This window comes from Rhizophagus irregularis, chromosome 32 (genome assembly GCF_026210795.1).
Source record: "Rhizophagus irregularis chromosome 32, complete sequence".
In the NCBI taxonomy this organism is placed as follows: Eukaryota; Fungi; Glomeromycota; class Glomeromycetes; order Glomerales; family Glomeraceae; genus Rhizophagus; species Rhizophagus irregularis.
The window spans coordinates 99,245-114,770 of record NC_089460.1 but is presented as its reverse complement, the minus strand read 5'-3'; the positions used below and the strand labels follow the sequence as shown (position 1 = coordinate 114,770).

Genomic DNA, 15,526 nt, shown 5'->3' with positions numbered 1-15,526 from the left:
TTTTATTTTTATTTATAATGACGATCGTAACTCCCACATTCATAGAACATCTGGCCCTCCATGGCTCCATACGATAAGATTTTATACAGTATATAAAATTTGTCAATACGTTATTTCTTTTTTGTTAGATAATAGTTTATTTTTTTTTGCTGAAAGGTATGAAGGTAAAGAAGTGTCAAGAGAATATATATTTTACATAGATTCATTATGTTTATGTTTATTCTAATAGTAAACATGAAATTTAAAAATAATTGATCAGTATTTCTCCCAAATTGATTGGCTAATTTTTCGAAAATTTTTAGTAATTTATACATAATGATTAGGGATAAAGTAATTTTTTTTTTTTTTTGAAAATATCTGAAATGTATGTCAGGCAGACCAAAAAATAAAATTTTGAAACTGCTGCGCCATAAACCTGAAATCTATTTATTTATTTTATTTTATTTTTATTTTTATTTTTACCCACCCTTCGTTAGAACGAACTGACTAATGGAAACATAGTCACCATAGCAGTGAACGAACAAAGGGATTAGAAACTAAAGTAAAAATAGGGGAGAAGACAATCAGATAAAAAAAAATTATGTGATCCGTATTTTATTTTTCTTTCAGCCCACCTGTCATTAGGTGGTGGAGTGGTACTTTTTTTATTTTATTACTGAAAGAGTGGTAGAACCCAGACTATTACAAATAAGAGAGAAAAGAATTTAGAAAAATACTTAAACCTAATATATGTGTATAGAACTTCGTTCTTCATCCCCTACGGGACCTCACTCTTCGATCTGTACTATTTGATAAAGTAGGACTACGCTAATAAATCAAATGGGGTGGAGTGGTACAAGAAATGATGAAAAAAAAAAAGATTATCCAAATATAAGTCACGTGATTAATTCAAATTACCGTTAGTAAGTTCGGATACAGCCATTTGGTTCGTTCATTATATCCGATGAATTAGTAAATTTTGTCGATCAATATATGCTATCTTACTATAAATACTTATATGATCGGCATGATACATTCAAATAACATTGTTTTGTTTCCTTTTTATCAAAATTATATAATACGTACTGTTTTACTGATAATCCTATTCCTTACAATTATTTTTTTTTTGCTTTTTTTTGGTAAATATGAATGTCAATTCTTCCCTATTTTCTATGAACGAAAGTGGCGACACTCATAAAATAGTGTTACCGTACATACGACGCTTACAAAAGTTCACCATGAATAACATTCCAGGCTGTAACGAATTGTTTGTTACAAGTGAACAAAGATTTTGTATGAACGAAATCGCAAAGGCCGACAAGAACTTACTTGATAAGACAGTTCGTCAATTTATTATTAAAAATAAACTTAATGAACACGGAACTTTTAAAAATATTTCAAAATTACGTGATATTTTTTCGGAAGATTTAACCAAAGTTTTTGCCCATTTGCCAGAAGATAACAATGAAGATGAGGAATGGGAATATTCGTTTAGCCAGAACGGCGAATCCTCCTCTTTAGCGTCATCAATAATTGGAAATCCTTGGATCACACAGGATTATTCAACAACAAAAATGCCGGAAGAATTTGAACAGTATGTCGAAGGAATAGCATTTTTGGATAGATATGAAATTGTCCGAATTTTAAAACCCTTCGGTCCAATTGAGCCAACAAGAAGTCTCTGGGATCAGATAAAAATTAAATTTGGCGTTGATATTCATGAGATTTTATATGAAGCTTGTGAAGATTATTATTCAAGACTTCCGAATGTAAACATTTTTATCGAAATAAAAAAGATAATAAATCGAAATCTCGTTAATATATGGCCTTTGAGTTTAAAGAAATTTCCCAAAACTGGATCTAGAGTTCATGTTCTATTTTCAGGAGATGTGCTATTTAAAGAAAATCAATTAATATTAACACTCAATCCTCCAAGGATAGGTCACTCCAGAAGATATTATAGGTTATTGTCATCTGAAAGATTTCTACACCTGAAAATTAAGAATTCTGATAGTTTGGATGATAATCAAAAATCGAGGCTGAAAAGCCTGCTGTTATTTCCTTTACCATTAGCTGGTAGGACGTATAAATTTTTATATGCTAAATCAAACATATTATATTATTTTGCGACAAGTGGATCAGATATCCCCGATGATATGTCAATTTGGCAAGTAATTAACTATAATTTACCAATGGAGCTTAATAAGAGCATGACAACTGCGAAGTTTTACTCTCGCATATCTTTAGGTTTTTCCAATACCACACCTACAATTATCTTCAAACCAAATGAAATTAAACATATCGACGATGTTACAATTAATGAACATTGTTTCACTGATGGATGTGCTGCAATATCTCTGGCAGCTATGAAAGAAGTAGCCGAAATTTTGGGATGTAAAGAAACTCCTCCTGCGATTCAAGGTAGGATTGGAGGAGCAAAAGGTGTTTGGTATATTGACCCACAAAGAGATTTGTGTGAAAATAAGTGGATTGAATTACGCAAATCTCAAATAAAATACAAACATTATTTAAATGAAGATGATGTTCATTTACGAACTTTAGAGGTTTTGCATGTTGTTGTTCCACCAACAAAACCTGGTGCTTTAAATAGCCAACTAATTCGAGTTTTGTATAATGGCGGTGTCCCTCTTAAGATTTTCACCGAGATGATGAATGAATATGCCGAAAAAATCAAATCCGAGGTGATTGGATGTGACAATCCACAATCTTTAATAGCATGGGTAACTAATAACTCCAATATCATGAGAAATAGGTTAGAGATATTTTATAATCATTATTTTGAAAATGAATCTTCGGATGATGATTGTGATTTATATGTAGATTCAGAATCCGAAAGCTATACTATGTCAGGATTTCCTGATAATCCATCTGAACAATGTATACAGATGCTACAAGCAGGATTTACGCCTTCGACATGTCCCTATTTAGCAAGAAATTTAAAAAGCGTACTTTCATCAACATTAAAGTCGCTTTTTACTAAATTTAGAGTAAATATCTCTTTATCCCGCGTTTTAACATGTATTGCTGACCCGACAAATACTTTGAAACCGGGAGAAGTCTTTATTCAATTGGATAGGGAAGCAGGACGCGATGAACGCACTGGATTACCTTTTGGAATTATTGAAGATGATGTAATTTTAGCTAGGAATCCGTGTGGTTTACCTTCTGATATTGTCAAGGTTAAAGCAGTCAGAAATATGGATTTAAGCATTTATTATAATGTAGTCATATTTCCTGTAAATGCTGCTAAGGAGGATGACATATCATTAGCAACTTATTTAAGTGGAGGAGATTATGATGGTGACAAGGTATACATATTTTTTATAATATCTGAGAAAATTTTTTCCCTTTTAACGTATTTCATTTACAGATTTTTTGTTGCTGGGATCCACGAATCGTCAAAAACTACAAAAATTCTCCACTTTTGGCACTTGATCCGAGAATCAAAAGTTCTTTTGATGTAAATAATCAAACTATTGACGATTTATTATCCTCTGTAAAATCCAGTCAAATTGAATCCAAGATACAGGAGATAATTTTAGACATTTGCTTTAAAGATATGGAAACGCCGCGTGGTTTATATGATCGTTGGCACAAACTCCAGTCATCCGAATTTGGAATATTTGACAAACAATCAATTTATCTTGCTCAAATGAGCGCACAGCTTATTGATGCTACTAAGCGGGGACTAACTATAAAACCAAATGTTCAACAATACGATAATGAAGTATTTAAAAAACTTCCTGTTCCTTATTGGATGGAGAAAGAAGATAATTATAAAATTCGATCCAAATCTAAGCAAGAAATAAATGGAGTTCACTTTGGAGTTAAAGGTATAATGGATTCATTATGTATTGAAATTGAAAATGAGATAAACGAAATAATAAATAACAAGGGATTATTGGTAGCAGAAAAGAACGCAGATCCAGATCCACATATATATAGCTTCTGGAATGACGAAGTGACTCGTGCTCAAAAAATGGAGGAAGACTCTTTATATCTAGATGACTTAAATCTTATATATACATATTCCTCACAGTTAGTTCAAAATTATAAGAGCAAATATACTCAAATATTAGGAGATCAGGGTGAAAATGATGAACAATTACTATCCTCATCAACAGCATCTAAGGAGAATGAAGAATGTAAAAGCGTAGATTATGAATTTTTGAGGAATTTTTTAAATACTCCACCAGTTGAAAAATATAGAAGTAAAACATTTAAATTTTTGAAAGATCGAAGATCTACGGTTTTTGAAAGCAAGTCAGATCCACTTGCCATGTTTGAGTTAAAGTTGAAAGCTGCTTCTCTTTACCTCTCTTCTGTCAACGAAAAACTGGATGAACAGATTTGTTGGGTTATAGCATTTCGTACATTATGCAACATCAAATCACAGATGTTAGAGAGTGAACGACATCTTGTTGTCGGAGGGCCAAGGTCAATTATTGATGAGGTTTGGCAAGCTTTGAGAATAGATGAAAAATGGTTGAAACTCAAGAAAGTATAATAAACTGTACATACTGACAATATTGCAATTCTTGTGCTATTCATCCAATTTTAACCAGTAATGAAAATTTGAGTAGTATTTTCATGCACTCTTTTTATATGCGAAAATTCAGCATTCCACACATGATCGGTAGAATCAGGACAGGTCCCGAGTCCCCTGACTCCCAAATAAAATATTTTTATCAAAGTAGTAAGTGAAAGAGAAATGGAATTGAACAAAATAACAAATTAACAAATTAAACGAATAAGTTTGAAGTTAGAGGCAGTGCGTATGTTATTGGTATAGTAAATATTTTTGCATATCAAAACGTTCATTAAATAATTTGTGGATATAAGGCTTTTACATAAATTTTATTAGTAAAATGATAAAATAATTTGGGTGGCCGACATTAATCAATTATCTAACAATAGATGTAAATTCGAGTTGACCCGACTCTTGTGATCGTTAATCTGGCCCAAAGTATTAAAACCATCTTAGAGAGAATTTACTGCTTTCCACAATACGAAAAGCTGATCTATTTATCTATTTATAATTTAAAAAAATTTGTAAAGTCAACTTGAAGATATTTAAAGTTCTCCAGTTATACCATATATACCATAGAATCTATATATGAAGACACTATAAATATTATTAAAACTGAGGGAAATAAATAACTATAATATCAATCTTTTACTCAGGTTAAGGATAATGATCAGTAAAAAGAATCAAACCAAAACAAAATGAGAACAAACAAAAATAAAATTACAAACCCATAGTTTAAGTTACAAAATCAAAAACCTAGACAAAAAATTACAATTAACAAAAAGTAACCTAAAGAAGTTCTATACAATTTTGTTTATAGATTGCAGTAATGATGGTATATGAATGGTAAGTTTTAAAATTTAACTTTAAAACTTAATAGAAATATGTACTAATATTTCTTTTCCTATTATTATTATAGAATTCAAATTTCCTAAATTTTCTCTATTAAAATTGTATATTTTATTACAGAATTGAATTTTAGATGTTAAAATATATAATAAATATAAGAATTAATATTTTTTCATATATGTGATATATTGCTTTTTCCTTTTAATATAATAATTTATCAAATTTCCTAATTCTCTATTTTTTTGATTTTTTTATATTTTTAGTATAAATCTATTGTAATATTTTTAAAAACTAGAGATATGATCTTACCACTATTCAATACATCTTAGCAAGACAAATCCAATGAATCTTAATTTGTCTGTATACAATCATTAGATGATAAATAATGCAAATTTTGCATTTTTTAAAAATTTTTAAGCAATAAAAATTAAAATACTAATACATATATTTACTCATCATCTAATAGTTATACAAATATGGATTAGGATTTATTTGATTTATCTTATTGAGGTGAGTTGAATAGTAATAAAACATATTTTTAATATTAATAGATAGCTTTCTAATGCTAATTTTTTAATATTATTTAGTATTAATTAACTTGTAATCTATTGATGCCAGGAACATGATTATTTGATATATCTTAGTGAAATAAATCCAATAAATCTTAATTTGTTTGTGTATAATCACTAGATAGTAAATAATATTAAGTTTCACATTTTTTTAAAATTTTTAAGCATTAAAAATTACAATGCTAATATATACATTTACTTATCATTTAATAGTTATATAAAGATAAATTAGGATTTATTGAATTTGTCTCAATAAAACAAATCAAATGGTAGTAAGATCATATTTCTAGTATCAATAAATAACTTGCTAATAGTAATTTTTTATAAATTATTTAATGTGAATTAACTTGTGATTTATTAATATTAAAGATGTAATTTTACTACAATTCAACACATTTTATTAAAAAGAATCCAATAATATATAACTTGATTTTTATAAAAATCATATCAAACTAAACTGAACTGCTAGCTTTTCAGTTCAGTTCTTATAGATTTCAATTCTAATCTAAATTGTCTATAATCTGGACTAAACTGATCCATTTAGAGTTTTAATTTTAATGGAATTAAAGTCAAAAGAATAAGGTAAAAGAAAATTAATATAATATTCTAATTCCTTCAATAAAACTACTAAGTCATTACTATTATAATAGATTTTTGTATTATTTATTACCACAGGTCGAAAAGTGAAAAATCAGGCATCAATCAGTCACCAATTGGTGTCTGATTTTTCACTTTTCGACCTGTGTACAATAATACTGTTATCTTTTGGATATAGATTTATTATTAAAATCTAAAATAACAATAAATTTATCATTTATAATATAAAAAATAAAATCATTGCAATTAGTGTAATTATTACTTAATGGATAATGAAATAATTGTATTATAATATATATATAATATAGTAATTTATTTATTAATAAGCTTTTTTGCAATTATGTCACCATCTAGCAGTCCAATTTCAATAAATTTTTTTTTATTTTATAAGTTCACGACATAAATATTCAAAATTTTATCACAATATGTAAAAACATAATAAATTTTATTTTTTTTATTTCAAATTTATACCATTAATAGCTTAAAATGTGCAAATAAACATACTTTAAAAGTTAGTAATTTATCGTATAACTATTATTTTCTATGACCATGTTAATCTGATCTGACATGCTATCTGCTAAACTAAAGAAGAGATTTTTATCAATATTATCCTATTCTTGCTGAATTATGCCTTGAAAATCATTAGCACCAAGTGATTTTTTTTTCATAACCCAATTATTAACCCTTCTTTCTACATTTCCTTTAAGAATTGCCCATAAATTTTTGATGGGGTTTAAGTCAGGTGAGTTTGCAGGCTAATCAATAATCGGAATATCATTAATTACAAAAAATTGATAAGTAAGCTTCATGGTATGCATTGGCACATTGTTCTGCTGAAAATTCCATCCATAACCAGCATGATAAGCATTAGGAAGTAGTTGAGATTGAAGGATTTTACGGTATTTAGCAGAATTCATGTTTTCTGTAAATAATGCAACTCCAATTGGCCCTTGGTGGCAAAATGCATCCCAAACATGAACCTTATATGGATATTTTACCATAGAATGTACTGGATGTGGGTTTCTAGCCTTGTAACATACAATTTGAGTATTATGAAACGTCTGAAATGTACTTTCATCCGAAAAAATTGTGTGAGTCCAGTCATCTTGGATGTAATTTAAGGTCCATTGAAGACGAGCTTCAACATGACTTTCTTTAAGAAGAGGGACAGACCAGGACCCTGGACATCTCTTATAGAACTCACAACTGACTTTTTGCCAAAAAAAAACCCAATTTACTCTTTTTTTATTTTCCATTTTTTGCGATTATCTTGGTATTCAGTGATCCGATTCATGTGGATTTTTTTATTTTGTAGAGCTCGATGAGTATTACAAAACAAAAAAAAGTTTGTACAAATTGGACCACTGGATGCCGAGATAATCACAAAAAACTGATTTTTTTTTTGTGAAATTTAGGTTAATCTGCGAAAAAGTTGCCACTGAGTTGTATATGTGATGTCCGGAGTCCTAACAGACCATGGTCTACAAATAATATAATTAAGTTTATTTTTAAGAATACGTTATACAGTTTGAGTTGATACATTAAGATCTGAATACAAATTATTCAGCTTTGTTGTCATTAAAGTTGAAGTTGTTGCATTATCATTTTTAAGAAAATGGCCAAGATATCGACGTTTTTTTGGTGTCAGAACAAGAGGATGACCAGGAATGGGTAAATGTTCAACACTTCCTGTTTTTTTAGACGATTGATAATGTCATATACTGTAGACTTTGAAAAACCAGTCATTTTAATTATTTCAGAGGGTTTTCGTATATTATTATTATCCCATAGCTTCTTAACAGTCAACCTTTGCATTTCAAATACCAAAGTGAGTGCCATGATTTTATTTTGCTGCTGATAAACAATCAGGTGAGAATTTTTCACGCTATATTTATGTTTAAAAAGGGCTGATTAACTTCTATTTTAATTATTATTTTGGTTAGCACAGATTTGCTGTCGACAGCACTCCTTTATGCATAAAAATAAAAATTCCGAATATTTATGTCGTAAACTGTAAATGGGGTTACAAAAAAAAAAAGTTTATGCAAATTGGATTATTAGATAATAAAATAAACAAATAAGATACATAAAAAATCAAAGAAAAATTCATAAAGCATCATTACGAAAATTTTACTTAGCAAACTAATTGTATTATAATTAGGGATGGTTAGGTCGGTCCTGGTCCAGTCCTGGTTCTGGGACCTATAAGTCCTATTGAACAGACCTGCGGACCTGGTCCTGACTAAGTTATTTATAGATTTTATGAATTTAGTAATAACTAAATATAAAAAAAGTGAGTTGCGATATTGGGATTCACTTTTTTATATTGATTTTATATAAAAAAAAGTGAGCTGCGGTATCGCGATTCACTTTTTTATATTGATTTTATATAAAAAAAGTGAGTTGCGGTATCGCGATTCACCTTTTTATATAATTTTAGTATAAAAATGTGAATCGCAATATCGCAACTCATTTTTTTATATGATTTTAATAGGACCCCGAAATATACATAAAAGGGTCAGGTCAGAGTTTGCGTATAATGAGTCAAAAAAATCATGTAGATCATTCCTTTTATGGATAATCCCAGCCAAAATAATATTTCCTAATTTAGATAATGGCTGAAATTATCGTAATTCCGGCCCTGAAAGAATGCGTATTTTGGACCACTTCTGGACCTGACCTCTACATATATATTTCGGGGTCCTATTTTAATAATATAAAAAGAAAAAATGTATTTGTAATAGCCTGTTACATATCTTATTTGTAACATCCTTTTTTATTTTTTTTTAATAATAAATTTAATATGTGTTTCACAAATAAAATTTTTATATGCAAAATTTAATTTGGAAAACTTTTACTTAATGTACTTAAGACAGTTTTATAGACAAAATTTTAAGTTATAAGCAGTTTCTTGAAATTTTTTAAAAAATTCTTTTGTCTTAGTTACACGACTGATCTTTTGTTTTTGTTTACATTACGCCTGATCTAAATTTTAATTGGATAAAATTGGGGGTTGTTACAAATAAGATGCGTAACAGGCTGTTACAATTAGATTTATCCATATAAAAATTGTATTGCAATATTGCAATGCACTTTTTTATAATTTATAATTACTTAAAATCAAATTTACAGCAAATTATACATATATAATTTAAACATATAGATCTCTTATAACCTTATTGGCTAGGACTTTTTAGGGATTGGTCATAAAGCAGTCAAAATTTGCCTACATCTGAAATGTCACAAGGTCAGATGCTTTGATCAGTGCTAGGACTTTACCATCTAATTATAATATATATATATATTAATAGTATAATATACTATATATTATATATTTTTTTTAGTCAATCAGAATTCAATCACATGGTGGGTGGGAGGTCAGATTTCTAATTGAACATGATAATCACATGATTTCTGGCATGCCCCTAACTTATCCAAATCATTTAAAGTTTTAGTTCTGATAAATGTCCAAGTTTGTTTTTCTATTAAGTTTTAAAAGGTCAGTATTAATGATGTTTACCTTATGTAATATATAGTATACTTATAATAGGTTTGGTATAAAAAAGATTTTAAAGGTATTTCAAACTGCTTTTTGTTTATGCTATAAAGAAACTCATCTGTTTTGTTAAAGTTTTTTATTTTGTATATTTTGTGTTAACTTTTTTTACTATAGTTTTTTTAAAAAAATTCTGGATTAGAGATTTATAGAGAAGAGTTTTTTTTTATATTTTTTATTAAAATATCCATTTTTTTTATAAATTAAAATACTATTTTGATATTTTTTTTTTATAAATTTAATCATTTGGTATTTTGTATTTTTAAGTTAATAAGAATTTAATAATTTGATACCAATTTAATCAGATTACTTAATATTATTTGATTAAGTTTTATTAAAAAATAAAATTTTATATAAAATATAATATTATATCTACAGAGATATAGAGATAAAGTAAATATCAAAATGTTTTATTTTAATAAAATAAATCTAACAAGCTTAAGATTATTAAAATCCAATTACTAGTTTTCAAGATAGCAAAATTAGAAGTCAAAAAGTTAATATAACTTATACATTTGAAAACATTTAAAACATTTGAAACCAGAATTTATTATAAAGTTTATAGTATTATTCAGGGATAAATTTATAATATAAATTTATGTAAGTTTATTCAAAAAATAACTATATTTATTATTTGTCATATTGGAAATTAATCATTTTTTTGTACATTTATTTATAAATAAAATTGAGGTCAGGATTTGCAAATTCCATTAATAAATTGATTGTACTACGCACATGATAATATATTCTTTAATTTAATGCGAATTTGGACAGATTACTAGTTATTTGTTAAAAAAAAATGTCTCAAATTGCTTCTAATCCAGTGCATAGCGCGGTTCCTTTACCACCGCTTCAGCCACCGGAACCAACTTTTCCATCAAAACTTATACTCGAACTTCGAGGAACTCGATTTGAAATCGATCGCGAGATGTTGATGAGTTTGCCTGAGAGCATTCTTATTGTTATGTTTCCTAACGGTTTAATATTGGGCAGAAGTGGTACACTTGATTATGAAGAAGAAGAGGAACAAGATGACCATGCTTCAACAGATTCTATGGAACTTGAAGATCAAGTTATTTATGTAGATTTCGATCCTCTATGTTTAGAATTTATCATGAACTTTTATAAAACTGCACAGGACACTTTTTATTCTAACCAAGGAAGTACAAATTTTCCGCAAAGTCCTACACAAAATCCTCTCTTAAGCAAGCAAGCAATCATTGTTTTGAGAGAAGAATTGGACTATTTTACTATACCTCCAAAACAAAATAAAAAGGATATTTTAGCAAATACATCATCATCACCTGTTGGAAATACCAGTGAGGCCCTTGAAATGACCGAAGTTGAATCCGCAATTAATATTCATGAGCTGAAGACGGAATGTGGTACAATCCTTCTTGATCAAAAGAAGATATTTACTGCATTACAACGTAATGTTAATAAAGAAAACAACGTAGCGGAACAACATTTGATAGACATGTTGTGTGTATCGGGTTTTTCAAGAGACGATGAATGGGGATATCGTAATATCGAGCCTCACAAGACTAGTATTGTTAGTATCGCACTCGTAATGCTAAAAACGACTGGACAAAGTAATCAAATGGCGACAGCACAGAAATTATTACTATTTTGGAGAAAGCCGGCGGTAAATATTTTTATTCTCATTTATTAAAATTTTTTTTACTCATATACTGACTCATCTTTAATACAGAGAAAGTGTTGGTGGGATGGCTTAGAAGTTTCAGTTGGTGGTGATAAAGTTATACCAGTCCGACTGTGGTGCAGGCGCACATGGACTTTGGAATTGGCTTTGGTATAAATAATATGGATAGTGTCTTTCAATGCCTTTAAGTTTCAAATATTTTGTCCACATTAACGATTTATACGTAATATTTTGACTCAATTTTGTTCTTCTTTTCTTTTTTTTTATTATAATACTTAGATTTTTTTTTATCTCAAAGTCAGAAAACCGAAATAATTCATGTTCTATATATTTTATCGTTCTTATCCCTTTAAATATAATGAACTTTAATATAACGACATATTTATTTTCTTTGTTTATCATTGACACTTTTAATTTTTTGTTCTGTTATCTTTTATCTTGTAAATTATTTAAGATTTATAAAATAAATTATTATTTTATTCTTAATTTTGTCTTATTATTTTAATTTTTCTGAAATTAATATTATAAATTACAATATAATTTTTTTTATTTAACGATTCTATAATTGTTATTTACATCTAAATTTTAGGAGAAATTTTTTACTGTTCTGTTTAAAATTAAAAATAATTAAAATTAGATTATTTAATTTACTTCAATCAACGTGTTCATCAACAGTATGATAAATTGTCACCACACCCTGTAACGTCCATATCCCTCCATTTGTCACCTGTTATTCGTCATGATGGTGATCATCACTGCAGGCTAGTTAATTTATCAAGAATATTTTTATAACCATGATTCAGTCAAATTAAAATCATCATGAGGTGGGGAATCTTCTTTAGAAAGAGAAACCTCAGTCATTGGCGATACCAATTCGACTGCTTGTAAAAGAAACTCAAGATTTGATTCAGGACAATGATCAATAACATTATTAAAATTTTCTTCTTCAACCTCTCCCGAATCTCGGGTATTCTCTTCCTCGCTCACATACGAAGAATTTTGGTCCGACAACTTAATAAAATAAAGAGAAAAATATGTTATTTTTATATTACTTTCTTATATATATATATACTCTCTTATGACTTTACCTCTTGGAAATCGAATCCTTTGGTTCCGGTGGTGATTGAAGGATCTTCGTGAGTAGACATTCTTTTACGGGCTCGCTTTAGTTTGGATTGTTCATCAAATACGTCTCGGAAGGTATCATCGGAACCTTGCCTCCTTTTGGTTCCCGATTTTTCCGGATAAGGCGAGACAGGCATAATTTCCGTTTGATTAGGAGGGGAAATAACAATGGCCGGGACAGTCTTGTTGACCTTAAGTCGATTTCTGGCTATGAGTGCTACATTTGCTGTGGGAGTTGCTACAGGTGTGGATGCGGATACGGACGCGGACGCTGTCGCAGACTCAGACTCAGAAAATTTCTTTTTGGCTTTATGAAGCCCACCCCCCTTCAGAACCAAAGGATCATCTTCAGGATTCTTTTCGATCAGTGTATTGAAGGGTGCTCTTTTAAGTCTTGGTATTTTACTCGGCACTCCTGAATTTCTAGAAATCTGATCTTTATGCTTTTCAAAATTCGGTCTCGGGATTTTACTAAGCAAGACGGTCTGTGCAACAGGTTCTATTATTTAAGAAATTATTATTTATTTATGTTCATAAAAATCTTTATCAAAAACTCACTTACCAAAATCGCAATTCATCGCCGCTATTCTTTCGTCTTCTTTTTCAAGTTTAGCTTGTTCTTTACTCCAGGCTATAACTTCTTCATACAAGCTCTTCCAGTCATAACTAGAATCTTGTTTTATATTTTCCGTTATAATGTCAATGTAATCGCCTTCATCAAGATCCGACGTCTCTTCCCATAAAGCAAGAGCCTCCCCATCTTCTACGCTTTTATCAACCCACCAACTATCTTCTCGAAGAAGCTTAGCCCTCTCTCTATCGTCTTCCATTCTTTGTTTTATCTCGGCTGCTGTAAGATTTAGCTCTGGCGGGTATTCAGGTTCTGATTTCCATGCTAATAATGAAGCTTTGACCTTTTCGAGAACATCATAATCGAAAAAGTTTTTGGACTGCCATCTTTCAAGTGTTTTTAACGTATTTACTAAATTAACAGACCCTTCAGGCTTTTCACAGACTAAGCTAACGATTTTCTCGAGATCCTCAAGAATAAACTCAGTATATCCTTTAAAATTTAAAAACTCAGACCTTTCTACAAGACCATCTAAGAAGTAGAGAAGGTACATTCGCGACCAAACATTACTGCTTTCCATAACATCGATTATACAGCGATACAGGTCTTCGTACCAATCTGTGTATCGCAGTGCAAAACTTCTGCACTTAAGAATTGTCTGTTGACTCACGCTAAGTTTCTTGAGAGAACTAACGAAGTACAAACGTGCATCAAAAGCGTCAATAAAATCCGGGACCGTAACTGACATAACGACGAGATAAAATTTTAAAATAGGTTTCTTTTTTTTTAATCGGATATCATAATCTATATCTAATTACATCACGTGACTACAACTGATAAAAAACTGAAATTAAAAATACATTATTAATTTTCATATTAATTTAAATTTTTCTTGTCCCGTGCTATAAATATAATAATTGACATATATACAATTGAGGGTGTCGTCGAGTATTTAAGTAAGCTTTTTTTCCAGAAAAGCTGCCATTTCAAACGGATAAGATGGGCTACACCAGTACTGCAAAAGGATGTCACATATCTACTTTTATACAACCTCATAACTATTGTTTGTGTGTTTTCTGATGCCGCGTCACTTGATCAGGCCGCGAAAATTTTTTATTGCATGTTGTTATTGGGCATTTGAAGGGCCGTTCGCCCGTATGTACTCTCATCTATTTATATATAAGTTGAAATTAGTAATCAAGAATATTTGCAAACAACTTAAATATGTAGAACGTAAACACTTATATACATGTTTAGTAAGATTAGAAGATTCTGCAAATCTTTTGACACATCCATCAAACTTGCATTTGAAAGGTTTTTCGCCTATACAATTAATAAAAAATTAAGAAATTTCTTTAAAAAAACAATATATGTCTAATCTTACAAATACCTGTGTGAACTCGCAGATGTATTGTCAATGCTCCAGAAATAGAAAATTCTCGGCCACAGTCAGGCTGTGTGCATTTGAAGGGTCGTTCTCCTGTATGGGTTCTCATATGCTGAGTCATAATATTGGCCTCAGAAAAGCGTTTTTTACAGATAGTACATTGATATGGTTTATCACCTAAAATTAAATTGAAGAATTATCATAATTGATATGTATAAATAGTATTATAAGGCCGCTCCAACAAATAGCTTCGTTTAACATCACATGCACAAGAAAATTGGGGGAATAAAATTTAAACAATCATGTGACTAATAAAGCTAATTGACCAATAATATTTAATACAAAGTGTTTGTTTAAATCAAATTTTTTTGGCAAAAATGGGGGGATTGATGTTAATCGAAACTATTTATTGGAGCGGCCTAAGGAGAAAATTATTGAAAATTGTTTACCAGTATGTGTCTGAATATGTCTCATAACTTTTTGACGTTGTGTAAATGGACGTCCATTTCGATCACATTTTTCCCAATAGCAAATATATTGACTTCTTCCAGACCCAATATGAAGGTCACTAACATGACCTGTCAACTCTTCAAAAGTTTCGAATCGTAAATGACAGTCTTGCCACTTGCATCCATGCCTAAACTCTCGCGTTTCTAAATGATCTAAACATAAATGTTTGAT

The 15,526-nt window shown here is 29.5% G+C and overlaps 3 protein-coding genes across 3 annotated transcripts; 2 read left to right on the top strand and 1 right to left on the bottom strand.

Moving 5' to 3' along the window:
• Positions 1 to 1,217: 1,217 nt before the first annotated feature.
• Positions 1,218 to 4,545, top strand: OCT59_022821 (uncharacterized protein; the record flags this gene model as incomplete). Its single annotated transcript, XM_066150380.1, has 3 exons — positions 1,218 to 3,308; positions 3,371 to 3,833; positions 3,912 to 4,545. The coding sequence occupies 3 exons, from the start codon at positions 1,218 to 1,220 to the stop codon at positions 4,505 to 4,507; spliced, it is 3,150 nt and encodes a 1,049-aa protein (XP_066006423.1). The 3' UTR covers positions 4,508 to 4,545.
• Positions 4,546 to 10,892: 6,347 nt separating this feature from the next.
• OCT59_022820 (uncharacterized protein) lies at positions 10,893 to 12,246 on the top strand. Its single transcript, XM_066150379.1, has 3 exons — positions 10,893 to 11,744; positions 11,811 to 11,985; positions 12,061 to 12,246. The coding sequence occupies exons 1-2, from the start codon at positions 10,899 to 10,901 to the stop codon at positions 11,916 to 11,918; spliced, it is 954 nt and encodes a 317-aa protein (XP_066006422.1). The 5' UTR covers positions 10,893 to 10,898; the 3' UTR covers positions 11,919 to 11,985; positions 12,061 to 12,246.
• Positions 12,214 to 14,206, bottom strand: OCT59_022819 (uncharacterized protein; the record flags this gene model as incomplete). Its single annotated transcript, XM_025321336.2, has 3 exons — positions 12,214 to 12,773; positions 12,851 to 13,386; positions 13,450 to 14,206. 3 exons carry the CDS (start codon positions 14,204 to 14,206, stop codon positions 12,549 to 12,551), a joined length of 1,518 nt encoding a protein of 505 aa, XP_025169171.1. The 3' UTR covers positions 12,214 to 12,548.
• Positions 14,207 to 15,526: the final 1,320 nt, after the last annotated feature.

What these genes read in the sequence shown, in the direction of transcription:
- OCT59_022820 (XM_066150379.1), top strand. Translation starts at nt 10,899, where the DNA reads ATGTCTCAAATTGCTTCTAATCCAGTGCATAGCGCGGTTCCTTTACCA. An exon ending in TATTTTGGAGAAAGCCGGCG is followed by an intron (nt 11,745 to 11,810) that starts GTAAATATTTTT and finishes TCTTTAATACAG; the next exon opens with AGAAAGTGTTGGTGGGATGG.